This window comes from Scyliorhinus torazame, chromosome 7 (assembly GCF_047496885.1).
Source record: "Scyliorhinus torazame isolate Kashiwa2021f chromosome 7, sScyTor2.1, whole genome shotgun sequence".
Taxonomy (NCBI): Eukaryota; Metazoa; Chordata; class Chondrichthyes; order Carcharhiniformes; family Scyliorhinidae; genus Scyliorhinus; species Scyliorhinus torazame.
In genome coordinates this window covers 210,227,771-210,248,679 of record NC_092713.1, presented here as the reverse complement: position 1 = coordinate 210,248,679, position 20,909 = coordinate 210,227,771, and the positions used below count along the sequence as shown (strand labels likewise).

At 45.0% G+C, this 20,909-nt stretch overlaps 1 protein-coding gene across 3 annotated transcripts in view; it reads right to left on the bottom strand.

The window, feature by feature from the left end:
- Positions 1-2,440: 2,440 nt before the first annotated feature.
- Positions 2,441-20,909, bottom strand: part of LOC140426820 (fibroblast growth factor receptor 4-like) — an 88,404-nt gene continuing 69,935 nt past the window's right edge. For all 3 annotated transcript variants that reach the window (XM_072512037.1, XM_072512035.1, XM_072512036.1), the window contains 6 exons: positions 16,352-16,542; positions 15,598-15,720; positions 14,725-14,795; positions 13,502-13,639; positions 11,616-11,721; positions 2,441-7,707 (listed from right to left, as the gene is read on the bottom strand). In XM_072512037.1, coding sequence (XP_072368138.1) covers positions 7,549-7,707; positions 11,616-11,721; positions 13,502-13,639; positions 14,725-14,795; positions 15,598-15,720; positions 16,352-16,542 — 788 coding nt within the window. In that variant the 3' untranslated portion in view covers positions 2,441-7,548. The remainder of the gene's footprint in view (positions 7,708-11,615; positions 11,722-13,501; positions 13,640-14,724; positions 14,796-15,597; positions 15,721-16,351; positions 16,543-20,909) is intronic.

The following is a 20,909-nucleotide window of genomic DNA, read 5'->3' as shown; positions in this document are numbered from 1 at the left end:
ATTCTGTCACCTTTGCTCTTGAGTCGCCAGGTATCTTTCTGATACCGCCACGTGGTTCAAGTCCGAGTAATGATTAATAATCCAACATACCGCTTAGTAAGAGTTAAATCAACACTCATTTATTATATACAGCAATTAATACTTATACAATAATTCTACTTCTAAACTACTACCTACCACTAACAGGCCAATACTTAACTTTGGAAATGGCCCACCAGGTCAGGGAAATGAATGGCCTTTCGAATGGGTTCTGAGCCTGCGGGATTCAAAAGCTGGTGCATGTCGATAGTCAGGAGTGTCTATCTGATAGCGATCGTTGGAGTAAAACGTACGGTTTCTTTCAGCAAGGGGCTCCAAGGGTGCGGAGCGGAGAAGAAGGGTCGAGTTGAACTTGGCCCCTATTCTTATAGTCCCCAGGGGCTTCCCGCCTCTCGGGGCGGACCTTGTACCTGGTTCCAAGTGATTGGACTTGGTCCCAATCACTTGGTTCGATATTCTCCAATACTGGAGCGATTCATTGATCGAGGGTGGTCGTTTACCTTTCTTTGTGTCAGCTCCTGCTGGCGCCAAAAGGTCTGGGTCGGCTTTGTGTTGTTAATTTGTAGCAATTGTTCCCGGGGATGGCTGCTTAGTATGCAGATTGCTGGGGTGTTGTGATGTTGATGGCTGCAGGTATCGGTTTGGTCTGGCTTCTCCAGAGGCGAATACACTGTTTTACCTGCAGCTGTCTGTTTGAGTCCTGTTGGCTGATTTTCCCATCAGCCTCTTCCGTTCGCCATTTTAAATTGGGGTTTGGCCATTCTAATTGGGAGTCAGCCATTTTACATGGCTACATTCCCTCCTTGTGATCCTAACGCGAAGCGTGAAGGATCATATCAATTTGTTACTTTCCATTCCCTGACCGGGGGGGGGGGGGGGGGGGGGGGGAACACCTCCTACATGGCCTCTGCACTGACCATAGCAATGCACAAAAACTTTTAACTAACAATTCTAAGGGCGCTATGTCAGACAGGGACATGCATTACCAAATAATAAACTTGGAACCTCTAATTTATCCTTAATATCCTACCCTCGCTAAACATTCCCTTATTCTATCTTCCCTAATCATACAACAAAAATCACAACATTTCATATAATCTTTCCTGGCTTGGCAGTCAAGCTCAGGATCATACAATTTTTTTTGTTCATGAAAAGTTTTGTACATCTCTTTATTTACAACAATAAAGGCAAGTGAATGCACTTTATTATTTTATTATAGATCGCGGGGGTCGGGGGTCTGGTCGTAACCGAATATAGGGATCTGATCCTATATACCAAAATAACAACCTCAAAGGTTTCTCTGCAAAATATAAAAACTCATGCTGTAGGGGGTAACATCTTAATGGATAGGGGATTTATTAACAGGAGATTGAGAGTAGACATAATTGGGTCATTGGGTTTGGCAAGTAGTGTGCCACAGGTATTAGTGTTGGAGCCTAAATTAGGTCATACCCAGCACACAGGATGATGGTTGTGGTTGTTGGAGGTCAGTCATCTCAATCCCAGGACATCATTGCAGGGGTTCCTCAGGGTAGTGCCCGAAGCCCAACCATCATCAGCTGCTTTATAAATGATCTTCCTTCCAACATAAGGTTAGATGCAGGGATGCTCACTGGTGATTGAACTATGTTCAGCACCATTTACAACTCCTCAGAACTGAAACAGTCTATGTGTAAATGCAGCAAGAACAGCACAATAGCCAGGCTTGGGCTGACAAGTGGCAAGTAACATTTGCACCACACAAGTGCTAGTCAATGACAGCTGCAATAAGAGAATCAAATTATTGTCCCTTGATTAGTGAGGCAAAGGCCAGGGCATCTGCCCACTTCTTTGTCCAGAGCTCTGGGTGCTCTGACACCCCGAAGAACACCACAGATGGGCACGGCTCCATCTCAATCCCATCACCCTGGGCATAGCCTCAAAGAAGTTGGCTTGAGACAAGTCACACCTCTTTAATCTGTGATTATCCCCCTCTCCAGTTGCTCCGTCTGGACCTGTAAAGACTCAATTACCTGCAAAGACTCGCATTTAAAGTATCATCTTGCATCATTGACTATTGTCTATATGTATGTTTCTGGAACCCACCTCTTCATTCACCTGAGGAAGGAGCTGTGCTCCGAAAGCTAGTGATTCGAAACAAACCTGTTGGACTTTAACCTGGTGTTGTAAGTCTTCTTACTGTGCCCAACCCAGTCCAACGCTGGCATCTCCACATCATGACTTAATTACTTGACCACTCCTTTGAGATTAAGTTGCTAACACCTCTCCCCCAACTTTATTTGCTCAACCTCCATTTAATTCTTATGTCTCTGTGGAGTGTCTTGGGATGTTTTTACTTTTTAATTATTCTGCCAGACTGGGATTTCTTCTGCAAAGGAAGAGACAAACAACACAAAGCTGATTTCATCTTAAAATGTCTTTATTTGGCCGTAAAACTGGACAGTTTATTATTGAATGGATACATACACAGACAGGGTTCAAAAGGTCAGTCTGGTTCAATGACCTTTTACATACAACAGGATAGAGTAGGAAATTGTTCCACTGATTAAATCAATGTTGAAAAAGGCAGGCATTACTTAATTGGTTCTAATTGATTTCAATTGTCTATGTAACTCTGAAAATACAGCAAGTGACAGGTTGCTGCTGTGAAGCAGGCCTTCAAATCTCTTCAAAAACAATTTCAGGGAAGGCAAAGCCTTCAAACATTTCAACTAACATATATAATTTCTTTCATAAAAATCAATAAATTAAATGTAATTCTGTGAATTGTAAAAACATATTTTAATTTTACAAGTTGATTGAAACGTTACTAATTTTCTGGAATGTTTCCATCAATGAATCAACTCACCGACTTTGAGCTAAACTGTTTTAGTTGGGAGAAATTTACATTTATGTATTTTTTTTATCGAATTGTAGCTGGACAATCAGCCTCCTTCACTCTGCCCCTGATGGGATCCCCTCACGCAATATTCTGAAATTGGCTGATATGGATGTCTCAATCACTGCACCTGGAAGTAGCAGCAGGGGATTTAAGTGACAAGTTAACCTGGGACTCAGACAGAACACCACATGGTTTGGAAATAACTGTTGTAACTACTGTCACCTATATGGTGCACAATATGTATGCAAGGACATTGTATTATTTGTGCAGTTGAGTATAAGGGCATGTGTGCATTAATAAGGGAATGCATGGTAGCATAGTGGCTAGCACTGTTGCTTCACAGCACCAGGGTCCCAGGTTCGATTCCCTGCTTGGGTCATTGTCAGTGCGGAGTCTGCATGTTCGCCCCGTGTCTGCATGCGTTTCCTCCGGGTGCTCCGGTTTCCTCCCACAAGTCCCGAATGACATGGTTGTTAGGTGAATTGGACATTCTGAATTCTCCCTCAGTGTACCCGAGCAGGCGCCGGAGTGTGGTGACTAGGGGATAACTTAATTGCAGTGTTAATGTAAGCCTACTTGTGACAATAACAAAGATTATGATTATAACATTGTTTTATACAAGACGCTGTCACCGTGGACATGTGTGAATCAGAGCTTTAATGTTGAGTTTATTGGTATTTGTGACATGGGATTATGCGCTGTGTACAGGAAATAGGTTGTTTTCTATCATATATTAGGTGTTACGTACATTCACAATTTGATATCAGAATTCGCAGTTTTGAGGCCAGTGATTCTGAATAATTCTTCACCATGTTCTGCGGTGACCCAGATGTGAAACCCTGCTGTGTGCTTTTAGAAATGCAAGGACACTCAAAGAAATTGTAGAAGTATTCCTGTGTACAAATCACTTACAATATAGTTAATATTTAAACAATATTACTGATAAAATTAATCTAATATATGGATTGTTATTTTTATGCAATAATCAGCCTGCAATTCCATTCAAGGTAGTACAAAAATATAGGCTCATAATGACATTATTTCTTTAACTGCTGATCCTTTCTCCCAATATACCTTGTCATAATTTCCAAATGTTGTTGGTATATTCACAACATAGATGTTTTAAAAAATGAATTGGTAATTGACTGGCACCAGTCTTGGTAAGACTAGGGTACATTCATTCTTTGACATCATCCTCGGTAAGGGCAGGGCACAGTATCATGATAAACCCAAGCAAAAGTACTAGCATTATCAACCAGATGTGCTGTCCAGCATGAAGGCCCCTCCGTTTATGAGGTTCATGTGAAAATCCTTCCCATCGACTCAATGAAGCTCATTTATTAATTCTGTTTAAGTTTTGAACTGGAAAAAGCCAAGATTTGAGAGGTATAAATACCTCCGAGCTAGTAAACCAATATTATTCCATAGCTCAATGATCCTTCCCTCTCTCGGTTTAGTCTTACCCTGTACTGTTCTTCGACAAGAAAATAATCTCAATTTAGGACAATGAAATCATGAATCCTCTATTGAACAGACTTGAAAAAAAAACTCAGTGATTCTATCTGGTCAGTAACTGGAAGCTTCAGATCATGTTCAATCCCTAGTTTTTATGGTACAGCAAGTATGTCTGCGGGGATAAGATAGGAAAGTGGAGTTGAAGTAGAGGATCAGCCATGAGCCTATTGAACGGTGGAATAGGTTTGAGGGGCCAAATGGCAATCTCCTGCTCCTATTTCTGATGTTTTTATTAATTAGTTGAACCAATTTCAAGGGAATGAATGAGGGGAGAGGAGAAAATTAGCTCGGTAAAAGAAATCAAAGATTTGATGTGGTTGAAAGGTGATTTAAACAAATTGGCTTCTATGAATCATGGAGAAATGTATGTAGCCATTCTTCTTTGTGCCACCAATCCAGTCTCTAGGTCACGGTTACCTCTTTTAGTCCAATACTCAATTACTCCCGACACTAAGGTGACCACCCCCCCCCCCCAGTTCAGGGTGGAACATGCAATCCTGCTTCCCCGATGAGGACCTCAGTCCTGCTAGCTCAAGGGAGAATGTGCGCAGGACTGGTGTTTGACACGCTTGATTTTGTTTCATCTCAGCTGACTTTAAGTGCTGTTCCAGCTTCTTACCATTTCACTTGAACTATATCAGTTCACAGCCGGTTTTGAAGCAACAAGCATCTTCAATAGGAAGAAAAAAACATAGGGGAAAGAACAGGAAAGAACCAGGGTTCGTTGTTATTAAGCGTCGTTGCTGCTGAAATGTTCAAATGTTCAAGAGGAACCTCCAGCAACAAAATGGACAAGAGGGGAGAAGCTTTCAGTTTTGTGCTGCAGCCTCTTTTGCCTGTTGGTAAAATTGTGCATAGTAAAATGCATAATTATTGTAAATCCCTGCCCTGCCAACTGTATATCTCAGAACTCTTCAGTTTATTGTTGACGAAAAGCACCTTCATTGTAGTACCATTTTCTGAAAAAATAATTTATAAAAAAGGCAACAATTTGTTTGCAATAAACATGCCAATATAAGACAATCTGTACAGCTACAGTCAATTCAATCTTATTTACACAAAATGAAATTGATAGAAGGGCAGCACAAGTCAGGCATTGTGGATGACTCTGTTAGTCACATGGTACAAGGTCCCAAGGTCATATTTGTACCCATAATGCTAAAGTCTCTTTCATTTTAGGTCGGAAGGCACTCTATTTACAAATACTGCAGCAGAGTTAGGTTCTCATCAGCCACTGAGTTTTGGCACCTCAATAACTGACTTTAAAATAACATACGAATTTGACAAACACCAACAGCTTAGCATCCTAACAGTCGCATTATTTTTATTATGGTTTCTACCTCAGCGATGGCCACTGGCAGCATGATTACCATAGTGGTAAAGCTCCCTGAAGAGACAGTATCCGCGATACAAGCAAGCTGTCAACATTCCTGCATCCCATTGTCTCTAAGAATGCCAAGGAAGCAAAACTTCACAGCTGAAGTGTATTGGAGTATTGACCCTATTCCTCTGGACCCTGAACCAACAGATTATGGATTATTTGCTGCAATTTCTCTTCCCCCCCCCCCCCCTCCCCCCACTGAACCTTCCCCCAAATTGCCAATATGAGCTACCTAAGTGTGTGGTGCAAAGTTCCCACAGCAGGTGAAAGGCAAAATTGGAATGAGAACTACTCATTTTTTTGCCCTTGAAGCTGGTTGTTCTTATGTCTCTCAGCAACTGTTTGTGTATGGAATAAGAGACCAGGACATGGACAAACAACAAAAAAAGGGAGTCTTACTCACAAGAAAAGAAACAGAAAACCCAAATGTTCTTTTCCACATATGGCTCCAATAGCTACTGTAAATAATTCTGGACCGTAAAAACATTGAAACTAATAACCAGAAAAGGAAGTATGACTGCCAATAAGTTTGGATATGCTACTTAAAGAAAAATTTCAGATACAAATATTTTTCTATTTTACAGTTTTCTGCAAGCTTTAATACAGTAAAGTGATGATTATCTGGGTAAATGGTGTAACAAACAGCTGGACCAGCTGTTTTCAGATGTTCTGTTCACACAAAAAAATTAATTAAATTTTCTACAAAGGAGATATGCTATGGTAACAGATCTTGCGAGACTGATCACTGTGCTTGAAGGCTAAGGTGAATATAGCGAAGCAGTTGGATAAATGATCATACCATCATGCCACCAATCATGTTTGAAGCTTCAAATCTATTATTTTTTAACTCAAACATTTAAAAAACAAGTAAATTTGAACTGGACACACAATTTGTCCCATGAACATTTTGTGGTGAGTTCAGTCATTGGATCTTCAGAGCAGACTGTTCTCGGAAACGAGCCAGCCCGTATGTAATACCATCTGATCGGGGTTGCATGTACAGGGCAATACAACTGTAATGTTGTTAATGAATAAGATAGAGGTGATCTTTTTTATTGGGAATGTTAATCCAGGAATGTCATGTTAACCCACTTTCACTTGATCTGTTCCAGTCATTGAAGTTTGCGATGAATCACAAAGAGGTCGAAGCATGTGGTAAGATTTCTGCTCAGTAAATTAACTTTTTTCACTGTTTGATTCTTTGCAAGTGGAATCCTTGATCTTAATTGCTTTTCAGATTCTTCTAGTCTAGGTGTATTTCCCATTCCAGGTAAATTCTCTATATGTCTCTGGTGTAGCTACGTTTTTGCTTCTTCACTGCCATAGGTCAACATGCTGTGCTGCAGCAGGTCCTTTATTAGGGTCTTGAAGCGAAGCTCAAAATCATGATGATCGCCGTAAAGGATAAAGCACAGAACTCCATTGATTGATCCCATGCCTGAATACACAAGAGCTTCTCTCCATTCAAATATGGTTTTCGTTGTTCAAATTATCAATCTCAAGTGGCAAGAATTTTATGTCAGAATCAATGATGAACTTAATAGTTTTACATAGCCACGCTGTGTAATAGGATTTTCTTCTGCAAAAAGGATATTTCATAACTTTCAGGAAGAAGCAGATCTTAAGGAAATTCTGTTTCCATCCAGTTTGGAACCACCCCCACAGTACCACCTTGGTAAATTTCAGGGGAAAGTAACGTTATCGAGCCGAGAGTTGCGGAATGACATATCTCTCAAGTCCTGATTCTCGTGTTACAGTCATGGTAGTTAATTAAGCAAGGGTTACCAGGCAAAGGCTCATGGGCAAAGACAGAGTCGTTAGAAGAGCATGTACTGTTGCTGTCTTCACACAGGGGAGAATACTGCTCAAACGGAGTGGAGAGATCCAAATACTGTTGAGGGAGAAAATTCAGACACACTTACTTTACAACACAATTATTTACAAAATACAGTATATGTCAAGAGCAAAGTTATCATTGGACTTTCACCTAACTGTAATGATTTTTTTATCGGTAACAAGGGAACTGGAATGTGTAGTTGGTTATTACACTGACTTTAACAGTTTAACAACTGGGGCGGCATGGTAGCCCAGTGGTTAGCACTGTTGCATCACAGCTCCAGGGGCCCAGATTCGATTCCCGGCTTGGGGCACTGTCTGTGCGGAGTCTGCACATTATCCCCGTGTCTGTGTGGATTTCTTCCGGGTTCTCCAGTTTCCTCCCACAGTCCAAAGATGTGCAGGTTAGGTGGATTGGCCATGCTAAATTGCCCTTAGTGTCCAAAAAGGTTTGGTGGGGTTACTGGGTTACGGGAATAGGCTGGAGGCGTGGGCTTAAGTATGGTGCTCTTTCCAAGGAAGGGGGCCGGTCAGGGCGGGCTTTGGGATGGTAACAGATGTTGGCTCTGAAGGGAGGAAAGGCTTGTGGGGGTGGATTGTGATAGGATTCAGGGTAACGGTGGGAGGTTCAAGGGTGACAGAAGATAGAAGGCAGAGAAATGGTGATATTGTTTGCGTAAATGGTGAGCGGGAAAGTTGGTGGGTGACAGGGGGAGGGTAGAAGATGGTGGAGTGAGTTTGAACGGTGATGTACACCATTTTGCCAAATTGACCATGTCAACCTCACTGGTTAATCAACCAATGAGATCCCTTTAGGTGTGAGGGAGGTATTTTCTGGCGGGCGGAGTTCAAGGTCAGTACAAGTAACTGACTAAAGGGACATCCTAATAATTATGAAGCAACTGGATGTCAAAGATGCTCTATTGTGATCTCCTGTCAGTGGTGAAGCCCACATTGCAACAAGTTTGTTCCAGACTCACAGGTCTCATAACTCATAACATTGAGATCCCAGGCAGGCATGGGGTTGCTGTTCATTCTGTGCCATTTGCTGTCGGTTGCAGTCATAGACAGTGATGAAGCGAGAGAGGGAGGTGGAATGCCTCCAAGGGGCACGGCTGGTGGAGGGTGAGCAACTCGTGATGCCAAACCCCTATCCTTCTGGATGAATGATCATGGCTGATAAAGGATTGTGCGGTTAGCCTTTCTATACTGCCTAGGCAATGATCTATCTATGGGGTTTCCACAGTAATGGGAACATGCAGAAAAGTGTCCATATAAGGGTTCTTATAAATGGCTCTCATCAGCCTGGTCAAAGGGCAATATCTCCATGCACATCCGTGTAGGAATGGGAGGAACACCTAATTCTGCTCCTTCAGAATGTTCTTTACCTGGAAAGGGTGTGTGGGGATGCTATATCTAGGTGAAGGCCAACTAAAGGGCTCAGCTCTTGCTTTTTGGCTTTGAGATGGAGGGAAACCTGTAAAGTACATATTCATTTAATGTATTCATTCACACATCCATTAAAGCTTCAATAATCAGGCTGCAGGCAACCCTGTCTTGGTAATGGCTCTCATCCAGATAAGGAAAAGGGGGGTCCACCACCGATTGGCACAGGACCATGAGGAACAAGGGCCTGAGCAACAAGTGGCAGTGGGTTCTCCATAAGTTCTTGAGGCTGGTAAACATGGTTCAATGCAACAGTGAGCACTGGCCTGACCTTGGGTGCATCGGGGGTGGTGCTTTTATCTAGAGATGAGTGAAAGGCAAGGCAGGAGGTGCCATCGTACTGTCTCAGGATGTGGTTGCTCACATCTGGGAGCTTCTCCAGTGTGAGCTGCAGCAGCAAGTTCTCTGGTGGAGAGGCGCGGAACTCCTGGTCTGTAGTGAGTGAATGTTTATCCATATGTTATTTACATATGGCACCAGGACCTTCAACCCAATAAGCTAACGGTGGAGTGGGTGACTTCCTGCCTGCTCTGCCACAAAATTTGCCAAGATGAATGCACAATTAATGAACTCAAAGGTGGGCGGGCAATCACATTTGTTGACCCACACTGCTGCCCAGCAGGAATCACGCCGAATATCCCACCCACAACTATAAGACCATAAGACATAGGAGCAGAATTAGGCCACTCGGCCGATCGAGTCCGCTCCGTCATTCAAGCATTGTTGATATTTTCCCATCCCCATTCTCCTGCCTTCTCCCCATAACCCCTGATCCCCTTATTAATCAAGAATCTATCTATCTCTGCCTTAAAGACACTCAGTGAATTGGCCTCCACAGCCTTCTGCGGCAAAGAGTTCCACAGATTCACCACCCTCTCGCTGAAGAAATTTCTCCTCATTTCTGTTTTAAAGGATCGCCCCTTTAGTCTGAGATGGTGTCCTCTGGTTCTAGTTTTTCCTACAAGTTGAAACATCCTCTCCATGTCCACTCTATCCAGGCCTCGCAGTATCCTATAAGCTTCAATAAGATCTCCCCTCATCCGTCTAAACTCCAACGAGTACAGGCCCAGAGTCCTCAACCGTCCCTCATAAGACAAGCTCTTCATTCCAGGGATCATTCTTGTGAACCTCCTCTGGACCTCTCCAAGGCCAGCATGTCCTTCCTTAGATACGGGTCCCAAAACTGCTCACAATACTCCAAATGGGGTCTGACCAGAGCCTTAAACAACCTCTGAAGTACATCCCTCGTCTTCTATTCTCGCCCTCTTGACATGAATGCTAACATTGCATTTGCCTTCTTAACTGCCGACTGAACCTGCACGTTAACCTTAAGAGAATCATGAACAAGGACTCCCAAGTCCCTTTGTGTTTCTGATTTCCCAAGCATTTCCCCATTTAGAAAATAGTCTATGCCTAAATTCCTCTTTCCAAAGTGCATAACCTCACACTTTTCCACACTGTATTTCATTTGCCACTTCATTGCCCGCTCTCCTAGCTTGTCCAAATCCTTCTGCAGCCCCCTTGCTTCCTCAATACTATCTGTCCCTCTACACATCTTTGTATCATCTGCAAAGTTAGCAATAGTGCCTTTAGTTCCTTCTTCCAGATCATTAATGTATATTGTGAAAAGTTGTGGTCCCAGCACCGACCCCTGAGGCACACCACTAGTCACCAGCTGCCATCCTGAAAAAGACCCTTTATTCCCACTCTCTGCCTTCTGCCAGTCAGCCAATCCTCTATCCATGCCAGGATCTTACCCTGAACACACAACTGCGTTTGAACTCCAGAATGTAAAATTCTCCTATCATCTACCTTAAAGAGAATCAGATAAAAGTCGCTTCTGGGGTGGTTAGCTAGCATTTCAGGGACGATTTACTCTACTGCAAACAAAGCTGTCAATCATATTAATTATCACTAGAGTGACATCATTCCTATCTGTTGGAAGGGCAGCACGGTGGCATAGTGGTTAGCACAGCTGCCTCACGACACCAAGGTCCCAGGTCCAATCCCTGCTCTGGGTCACTGTCCGTGTGGAGTTTGCACATTCTCCCCATGTCTGCGTGGGTTTTGCCCCCACAACCCAAAGATGTGCAGGGTAGGTGGATTGGTCACGCTAAATTGCCCCTTAATTAGAAAAAATGGATTGGGTACTCTAAATTTATTTTTTTTAAATAAAAAATTCCTATCTGTTGGGTTAATGAGATGGTTTGGGAACAACTGGACCTTTCTCCTTCTATTTGTTCAACGGAATTACTGGCAAGATCTGCAATTTTCTGTTGAACCCTATTTGCCATATGAGAAGGTGCTACTTTCTGAATTGCTTCAGTCTGCAGGTACATCCATAGGTAGGGAGTTCCAGAACTTTGAACCAGGAACGATGATCTATTCTTAAGTCAGGGTGGTATATGGCTTGGAGTGATACTGTAAAAGACTTTTAGTTTTGGTGCAGTAGGATGCACAGAGGAAAAAACTGCCTCGGAGAGAAATTATGGCATATGTGCTATGACATACACTAACCTCATCTGATATTGAAGTCAATACTTTGTCAAGTTCTGCCACCAGCTGTTTGAAGGTTGGTCTCTGAGAAGACACTGCGTGCCAGCACTCCCTCATCAGCAAATACCTGAAAGAGAGAAATATAATTTTTAGGATCCAATGACAATAGTTTTACACAAATCACACACGGTCTGCAGAAAACAAATGAAAAGCTGGGAAATAGTTATGTGGGGATGAGATTTTAGGAAAACCAGAGTCTCAGTAGTTATTCATGGACAAGCTGTCTGGACTGAAGGGATCCCAGATGCTCACTCCCTGCCTCCACCTCCTTGTTCCCCTGAACCGACATCCAAATGCTGAATAGCATGGACTGCACACTAATGCAACTGAGGCGATTTAGGTCACAGGAGACCACCATGAACTTTGACACCCACATTATTGTGTACCAGAGGGCTCCCCCCCTGAGAGAGCCAGGCAGCGAAATCATCGCTTCAGGAAACTGAAGGTGTGCTCCATATGTTCCTTGTGGTCAGGTGGCCAAGGAGACTCATGAGCCAGTTGGTTATCAGGGGCGTCATTCTCCGACCCCCCCGCCGGGTCGGAGAATGGCCGTTGGCCGCCGTGAATCCCGCCCCCGCCGAAGTCTCCGGTACCGGAGATTGGGCGGGGGCGGGAATCGGGCCGCGCCGGTTGGCGGGACCCCCCGCTCAATTCTCCGGCCCGGATGGGCCGAAGTCCCGCCCAGAAATTGCCTGTCCCGCCGGCGTAAATCAAAGCTGGTATTTACCGGCGGGACCAGGCGGCGTGGGCGGGCTCCGGGGTCCTGGGGGGGGCGCGGGGCGATCTGACCCCGGGGGGTGCCCCCACAGTGGCCTGGCCCGCGATCGGGGCCCACCGATCCGCGGGCGGGCCTGTGCCGTGGGGGCACTCTTTCCCTTCCGCCTCCGCCACGGCCTCCACCATGGCGGAGGCGGAAGAGACTCTCCCCATTGCGCATGCGCGGGAAACTGTCGGCGGCCGCTGATGCTCCCGCGCATGCGCCGCATTTCCGCACCAGCTGGCGGGGCACCAAACGCCATTTCCGCCAGTTGGCGGGGCAACAAACGCCATTTCCGCCAGCTGGCGGGGCGGAAATCCCTCGGCGTCGGCCTAGCCCCTCAATGTTGGGGCTCGGCCCCCAAAGATGCGGAGCATTCCGCACCTTTGGGCCGGCGCGATGCCCGTCTGATTGGCGGCGTTTTTGGCGCCAGTCAGCGGACATCGCGCCGTTGGGGGAGAATTTCGCCCCATGATGTCCCTTGTCACAGCTCCAGTCTCTAGTTTGTTGTGGTAGCCCAAAGACGCAGGAATGTCAGACTGCCTCAAGATGACTGCTGTTAGGATAGCTGGGAAGTGCTGTGCCCGAGTTTTCAGCTGCTCCAGCTTCCATAGCATTGGTTCCAATGATGTAACTACATTTTTCAGCCGCACAGATATCCCATTACACACACAGTCAGCCCTGTTGAAGATGCCTCTACAAATCCTGTACAGAACATTTATCAGGGCGTGCCTTTTAAGTCTTCATAAGACTATAGTTGCTGCCTCAACATGTTGAAAGTACAAAGGCATTTGGTTACAATGGAGTTCTGTTTGTAACTACCTACTGTATTTCTCCTGTTACATTCAGTTGTTCTAGGGACCTTAACAATGTTACTACGGGTGTATTATAAACATATACCTTAAGTTTTCCCTCCTTTTCTTTCTGCCATTAACAGTCAATTTCACACTCACAAGGGAGCAGCGTTCACAGAGAATGCTATGATTGCAGAATCAGCATTTTTTTAACAAAAACTAATAGTTGAAAACGGTAAAGAAAAGTTTAGAAAGCTTATATGTAAAACCAAATACAATGCTGTTGAGTCACTTACAGCTCATGTGTACAGTTGGATGGTTTGTCCATTCGATGGCCCTCCTTGAGAAGTTTGAAGAGCTCCTCCACAGGGATTCCTGGATAAGGGGAGCCGCCAAGCGTGAAGATCTCCCACATCAAGACTCCAAATGACCATCTGCATTGGGAACAAACCACGCATTCATTCTGTTGTCTAATTACTTGCAAACATTCAAGGGAATCGTCATCAGCATTGTGATTGAAAGAATTTACAAATGAGGCACAGTATATTTCTTGGAAATGTTAAGAATGGCACCAGGTGCAATTTTCCTTTCATACAGCAAGTCTGGATAAATCACACTGTTCATAATTCAGTGCAAATTAAAATAAAACTATTTATTTCAGAGAATCACAAGGTAATTACAGATGAGAAAGGAAGCCATTTGTTCCATCTGTATTCATCCAGCTATTTACCTCTTTGTAGAAGTCAATTCTTGCTTTATAATTAAAAGTACCTTCCGCTAGTTGGAAGCTATATCCCCGAGCTGTCGTTTTACAGATTAATTGAAAGTAATATTCTGTGTTAACTCTTTCTAAATCCTTAACATGTTCCATACGATTATCTCTTCCGTACTGCCTCTGCACTCTACCATTTTTCTTGCTTCTTGTTGTTAGGCGCAGGCACAGCTTCTACTATCTGTAGTAGTGACTCAGAACTCTTCACCTTCCTAACTGTTGATATGACAGAGAGCACATAGTCTGAACTGCCCCCTTTCCCCCCCTACAGGATAAAGCATGACAGATATTGGATGATTCCGACTATCCCAGCTTGCCTGCTGAATGAGAGATGGCAGCTGGCTCAGATCATTCTTTCTCCTCTAGATTAACACGTGCAATAAGCAGACAGCAGCCTGACTGTCCAGCTCGTCTCATTTTAGCAACACTTATAACATGGTTAACACTCATACCTACATGACATGGCATCTTGAAATAGTCCCTTCTACTGCAAAACATTCTGCAAAGTTTATCACATCCAGAATAAATTATGTTCAAAGTTAAATCGGTGCCTCCATCTGTAAAGTGTATTAATATTTTGACAGAATGTCTAACTTGTCAATCCACTCAGTGCAGGGAGTAATAATGCAGCATTGGCAGGCTCCTGTCAGTCATCTGGACTAACTTTCTTACATTCAGTACAGCCTTTTCAGACTGAGCGAGGGGAAATACAATACTTAAGGGCACTTAAACATGATCAGTACTTACACGTCACTTTGGTGTGTGTACACTCTGTCAAACAAGGCCTCTGGCGCCATCCACTTTACTGGCAAGCGACCCTGAAATGAAACATCAAAGTCACCATCAGTCAGCTTAATATCCCCTTTAGACAAACTCACTGTACTTTCACATTAACATCAATAATAAGTGTCAGTCATGGTATCAGGCATCAGGGTTCAAATATTACAATGAAATATTTGCACAGGAACCGTTGTTCAATACTGTATTTATTTAATTTGCTTTTTTTCCCCTTTCTGATGTGAATGTGATTTTATTAGTGCTCCAACACTTCCCAAAGTTATGGGGACTGCATTTAAGTAATTAGAATTAAATCAAAGTTTACATATTTCGGAGATCCCAGAGCGGCCAGGATGTGTGTCCTGATCTCAGCTGGGCTTGAGGGCAGCATAATTGACCTGCATGTCTGGGGTGGCATCAATAATGAATGTGCTTTGATAACATTTTGAAGTAAGATTACTTACTACTCTTCAGGTTATTGGTGGCCGTAAAACTGATTCTGTTAAATTGAGTCTATCTAATATCCTCCAGTTAGCGGGAAATGTCTTTTTGTTTCTACCTCACTTGAAGTTGGTTACTTCTGTGCTCAAAATCGCTTTAGTATCTGATCGTTTCAGTCCTCAGTAATTCAAATGCCTTTTCACTCCCCAGTCCATTTTCTGGCTTTTCTGGATAAAATTCCCAATCCAGTTGTCTCATTTCAGTCCTTGATGGATTCGCCTTTCCGAAGAATGAGTCCAACAAGGGTAGACTTATGCTTGTAGATTCATTGTATGTTGGGCTTAACTAGTTCCAGCAAAAGTGCAGCCCCGTCTGTGCTTGTCAGAGCACTATGAAACTTACATTTGTGGTTTTCTTGTAGTAATCGATGTTGTTCACACCTCGTGCCAGACCAAAGTCTGCAATTTTCATGACATTGTCTTCAGTCACCAACACATTCCTGGCTGCCAGGTCACGATGGATACACTGTAAAATATATTAAAACAATGTACATAGTGTATTCACATCTCTGTGTCACAGTACAAGCTTCCAAATGATGGTAAGTATAGGGGTGGCACAGGAACAAAATCTGACACAATGTAGTGTTACAAAGACAGAGAGTATAGTGCCTATTTGAGAGAATGCTCTTTAACATAGCACATTGCTGCTCAATGTGTTGTTCACTGGGCACATTTAACAATGGTTTTATCTGCAGTCCAAGTGTCTAAGATATCTGTCTAGCAGCTCTCCTTCATTAAGCAGTCAGATGTAAATCATGCTGGACAGCTAACTGACAAGCCTGGAAAATCCAATCCCCGCCCTTCATAGCTGCTCTTGCTAAGTCACTGTAATGTGAGCCGTGTTTCCCTTTGCTTGAGAGGGGTGGATGTTGTTTTTGAACCATCATCTTACTTGTAGAACATGAGAAAAGTGAGACAGTGCCCTTCCCACATTGCTTAGTTCACACGACCTTTCATCGATCCCAAGAGGCCAAAACTCATATCCAAACCCACTCCAAGTTAAGTGAACAATCTACCTGGGCCTCATCCAAACAAGCTACCTAAAAAACCTCTATCCAATTATGTCACATGGAAAGCTAGATTAGTTGGTGACTTACCTTTTTAGATGCCAAATATTCCATGCCCCTTGCCACTTGGTAGGCACTGGACACCAGATCTTTAAATGTTAACTGTTCTTCAGGGACTTTTGTGATGTAAAAGTTGTAATCCATGCCAGGTGGCCGCCTGGCTCTGAGATATTCCCGCAAGTTACCTTTTGCTGCGTACTCCACTATTACATACAGCAAGCCTAGGGTACAAACAAAAGGTTTAAACACTGAACTCTCAGCAAACAGAATTTGATATTTGTAATAACGTTTGCTTGTTTACCCATTTGCATCTTGTACCCATCATGGTACAGAATCAATGTCCTCAGAATTGGCTGCCTTGATGTAAACCTTAAGGGCCCTTCCAGTTGATTCCCTTATTTTCCCTTTCTTTATTTTTGCTGTTATCATTTTGATCCAATGATGCTTAATGAACATATGTCAGCAGAACACAGACTTTTCAGCCCCCGAAAGATCGGTGAGACTCAGCTCAATTGGTTGGCTGGTGGCCAATGAATTGGCCAAAAGGCTGTATTTTGCCCGGTAACAGGCGGTGATTGGATCCTGCCTGAGTGGGATGATTTTCAGAGAGCCAGGGGAAAGACAGTTGGAGTCCTGGATGCCCAGAGGAAAGAAGCTGCTCTCTCTCCCCCGCATGTTTTCACCAGAAAAGCTTCATGGCTATACACAGAATCTGCATGAATCTACAGTGAAAACCTTGAACTGAACGCCTAGATTGAAGAATGTGTGCTGCCCCTCCTGCTCTCACATATAACTGTGTAATACTGTATTCGAGCATGTGATTGTTTTCTGTTGCCTCCTTTTCTTAAAGTATTGGAGTTCATGGTTAGTATAGCTACATTAGCACCTGTAACACTCCTTTGTCTGATCACAGTGGCCATTCTTCACCTACAAGCTATAGTCAGTAAATTTTAGCAAGCTTTTTGAACATGGAAGGAATCAAATCTAAGCTCTGGATGCTCCACAAGCTAAGATGAGCCGAGTGTTGCACTGGACCAGTGCCTTTCATACTGATAAAAGGTTTCAGTCCCATGCTAAAGTGACATGTACAACATACTGGCAAATGTGCCTGGAAAATCTCCCTTCAGTGGAGTCCGGTGTGATACATAGTACTGATGAATATTCTGCTCAATATGAGTGTTCACTCTAATGTATCAGATTTATATGCCATGGATGTTTCATTTTGGGTGTAATATTGCAATGTGTGATGCTATTATTATTTGTATATTACTGCATTGTGGATTCTGTATGTAATACAACCAATGCACTCATATATGCATTGTTTTAACACCTTTGTGGGTATTCAATAAAGGGTATGTTATAGAATTTGGATAAAGGGCTGCATGGTGGTGCAGTGGTTAGCACTGCTGCCTCACTGAGGATCCGGGTTCAATCCTGGCCCCAGGTCACTGTCTGTGTGGAGTTTGCACATTCACCCCCACAACCCAAAGATGTGCAGGGTAGATGGATTGGCCACGCTAAATTGCCCCTTAATTGGAGAAAAATTATTGGGTACTCTAAATTTTAAAAAAAAGAATTTGGATAGTATAACACTTGTTAAAGTATTGACAGTTTTACAAAACTTCTTTTTAATTAAATGAAATGAAAATCGCTTATTGTCACAAGTAGACTTCAAATGAGGTTACTGGGCAGTGGAACAGCTCAGAAAGGCGAGGGGGGGGCGATATACGGGCATGGTGAGAAGGCCAGCAGGATGCTTGCACAGCAGCTCAGAAAGAGGGAAGCGGCTAGAGAAATAGGGGAAGTTATTGATGGGGATGGGAACTTAGTTGGGGACTCGGCAGGGGTGAGTAAGGAGTTCCGGGATTTTTACAGCAGGTTGTACAGGTCAGAACCCCCTGCGAGGCCGGAGGGGATGAGGCACGTCCTGGAGGGGCTGACTTTCCCGAAGGTGGACAGGGAGCTGGTAGAAGGGCTGGGGGTCCCGATCGGGTTGGAAGAGATAGTGGAGGGCTTGAAGGCCATGCAGTCGGGTAAGGCACCGGGACTGGATGGGTACCCAGTTGAGTTCTATAAAAAGTTCTCCGGGATATTGGGACTGATGCTGATAATGGTGTTTAATGAGGCAAGGGAAAAAGGGGTTCTGCCCCAGACGATGTCACAGGCCACGATTTCGCTTATCCTGAAACGGAACAAGGACCCGGAGCTATGTGGGTCTTACAGGCCGATTTCCCTGTTGAACATAACGCCAAACTGTTGGCCAAAATGTTGTCCTCCAGGATTGAGGCCTGTGTACCGGACATTATTGCGGAGGATCAGACGGGGTTTTTTACGGGCAGACAGCTGGTGGCCAATGTAAGAAGGCTGTGAAACGTGATCATGATGCCCCCGGAGAATAGGGAGGTGGAGGTAGTGGTCGCAATGGATGCGGAGAAAGCTTTTGACTGGGTTGAGTGGGAGTATTTATGGGAGGTTCTGGAGCGGTTCGGATTTGGGAGGGGCTTTATTGGCTGGGTCAGGTTGCTGTACCAGGCTCCTGTGGCAAGTGTACGGATGAACAGGACGAGTTCGGACTATTTTAGACTGCACTGGCGGACGAGACAGGGATGCCCCCTCTCCCCACTGTTGCTTGCGCTGGCTGTAGTGCCGCTGGCAATTGATCTGAGGGCCTCGAGGGTTGGAAGGGGCTGGTCCGGGGGGGGGGGGGGGGGGGGGGGGGGGTGTTGGAGCACAGAGTCTCGCTGTATGCGGACGACCTGCTTTTGTATGTTTCAGATCCAATGGAGGGGATGGAAGAAATTATGGGAATTTCAGGGGAATTCGGCCGGTTTTCGGGGTATAAGCTTAATATGGGGAACAGCGAGATGTTTGCGGTCCAGATGAGGGGGTCAGGAGAGGCGACTGGGGGAACTGCCGTTTAGAGTGGTAGGGGACAATTTCAGGTACCTAGGTATCCAAGTGGCGAGGGATTGGGACAGGCTACATAAATTGAACTTGGCCCGGTTGGTGGATCAGACGAAGGAGGATTTCCGGAGATGGGATGCGCTCCCGTTGTCTCTGGCAGCAGAGTTCAAACGGTGAAAATGACGGTCCACCCGAGATTTCTATTAGTTTTCCAATGTCTCCCCATCTTCATCCCACGGTCCTTTTTTACGCGGGTCAATAAAGTTATTGCAGGCTTCGTGCGTGGGGGGGCAAGTCCCCGCGAGTGAGGAGGGCAATGCTTGAGCGGAGTCGGGGGGAGGGTGGGCTGGTGCTGCCGAATTTTAGCAATTATTACTCGGCGGCTAATATAGCCATGGTTAGGAAGTGGTGTGGGGGGGGGGGCATGGGTGCGTATGGAGGCGGCTTCTTGTAAGGGCACAAGTCTGGGGGCGTTGGTAACTGCGCCTCTGCCGTTCCCACCGGTGCGGTACTCCACCAGTCCAGTGGTGGTGGCGGCCCTGAGTCTGGGGGCAGTGGGGGAGACATGTGGGAGCAGAGGGGGCATCGGTTTGGTCCCCAATATGCAATAATCACCGGTTTGCCCCGGGGAGGGTGGACGGGGGTTCCGAATTTGGCGGAGAGCAGGGATTGAGAGGATGGGAGACTTATTTATAGAGGGGAGCTTTCCGAGTATGAGGGCACTGGAGGAGAAGTTTGCATTGCCGGGGGGAAAGGAATTCCAATATCTGCAGGTGCGGATCTTTCTGTGTAGGCAGGTACCAACCTTCCCACTCCTGCCGCTAAGGGAGATTCAGGATAGGGTGGTTTCTGGAGGATGGATAGGAGAGGGGAGCCTTTCGGACATATATAAAAAGCTTATGGGATCGGAGAAGACGCAGACTGAGGAGCTGAAGCGAAAGTGGGAGGAGAAGCTGGAGGGAGAGATTGGGGAGGGCCTCTGGGTGGACGCGTTGAGTAGAGGCAACGCGACCGCAACATGTGCCAGGCTCAGCCTGATTCAATTCAAGGTCGTGCACCGAGCGCACATGACGGTGGCCCAGATGAGCAGATTCTTTGGGGTGGAGGACAGGTGTTCAAAATGTGCGGGAGGGCCAGCGAACCATGTCCACATGTTCTGGGCATGTCCAAAGCTGAGGGGATTTTGGCAGGGGTTTGCCAACGTCATGCCCAAGGTATTAAATACAAGGGTGGCACTGAGTCCAGAGCTGGCGATTTTCGGGGTGTCGCAGGATCCGGGAATCCAGGAGGAGAAAGAGGCAGATGTTCTGGCCTTTGCTTCCTTGGTAGCCCGGAGGCGGATATTACTAGCATGGAGGGACTCAAAGCCCCCGAAGTCGGAGACCTGGCTATCGGACATGGCTAGCTTTCTCTGCCTGGAGAAAATTAAATTCGCCATGAGAGGGTCATTGTTAGGGTTCGCTCGGAGGTGCCAACCATTCATCGACTTCTTCACAGAGAATTAACCGTCAGCAGAAAGCGGGGGGGGTGGGGCCAGGGGGGTAGGTTAGTGTCGACTAAGGGGTTAAGTAATGGTGGGACCTGTGGGAGAGGGAGGCAGTATTTGCACTATGTTAATATTTTTATGTACATTGTTTCTTGCTGCTGTTACAATGCCCAAAAAACCCTCAATAAAATGTTTATT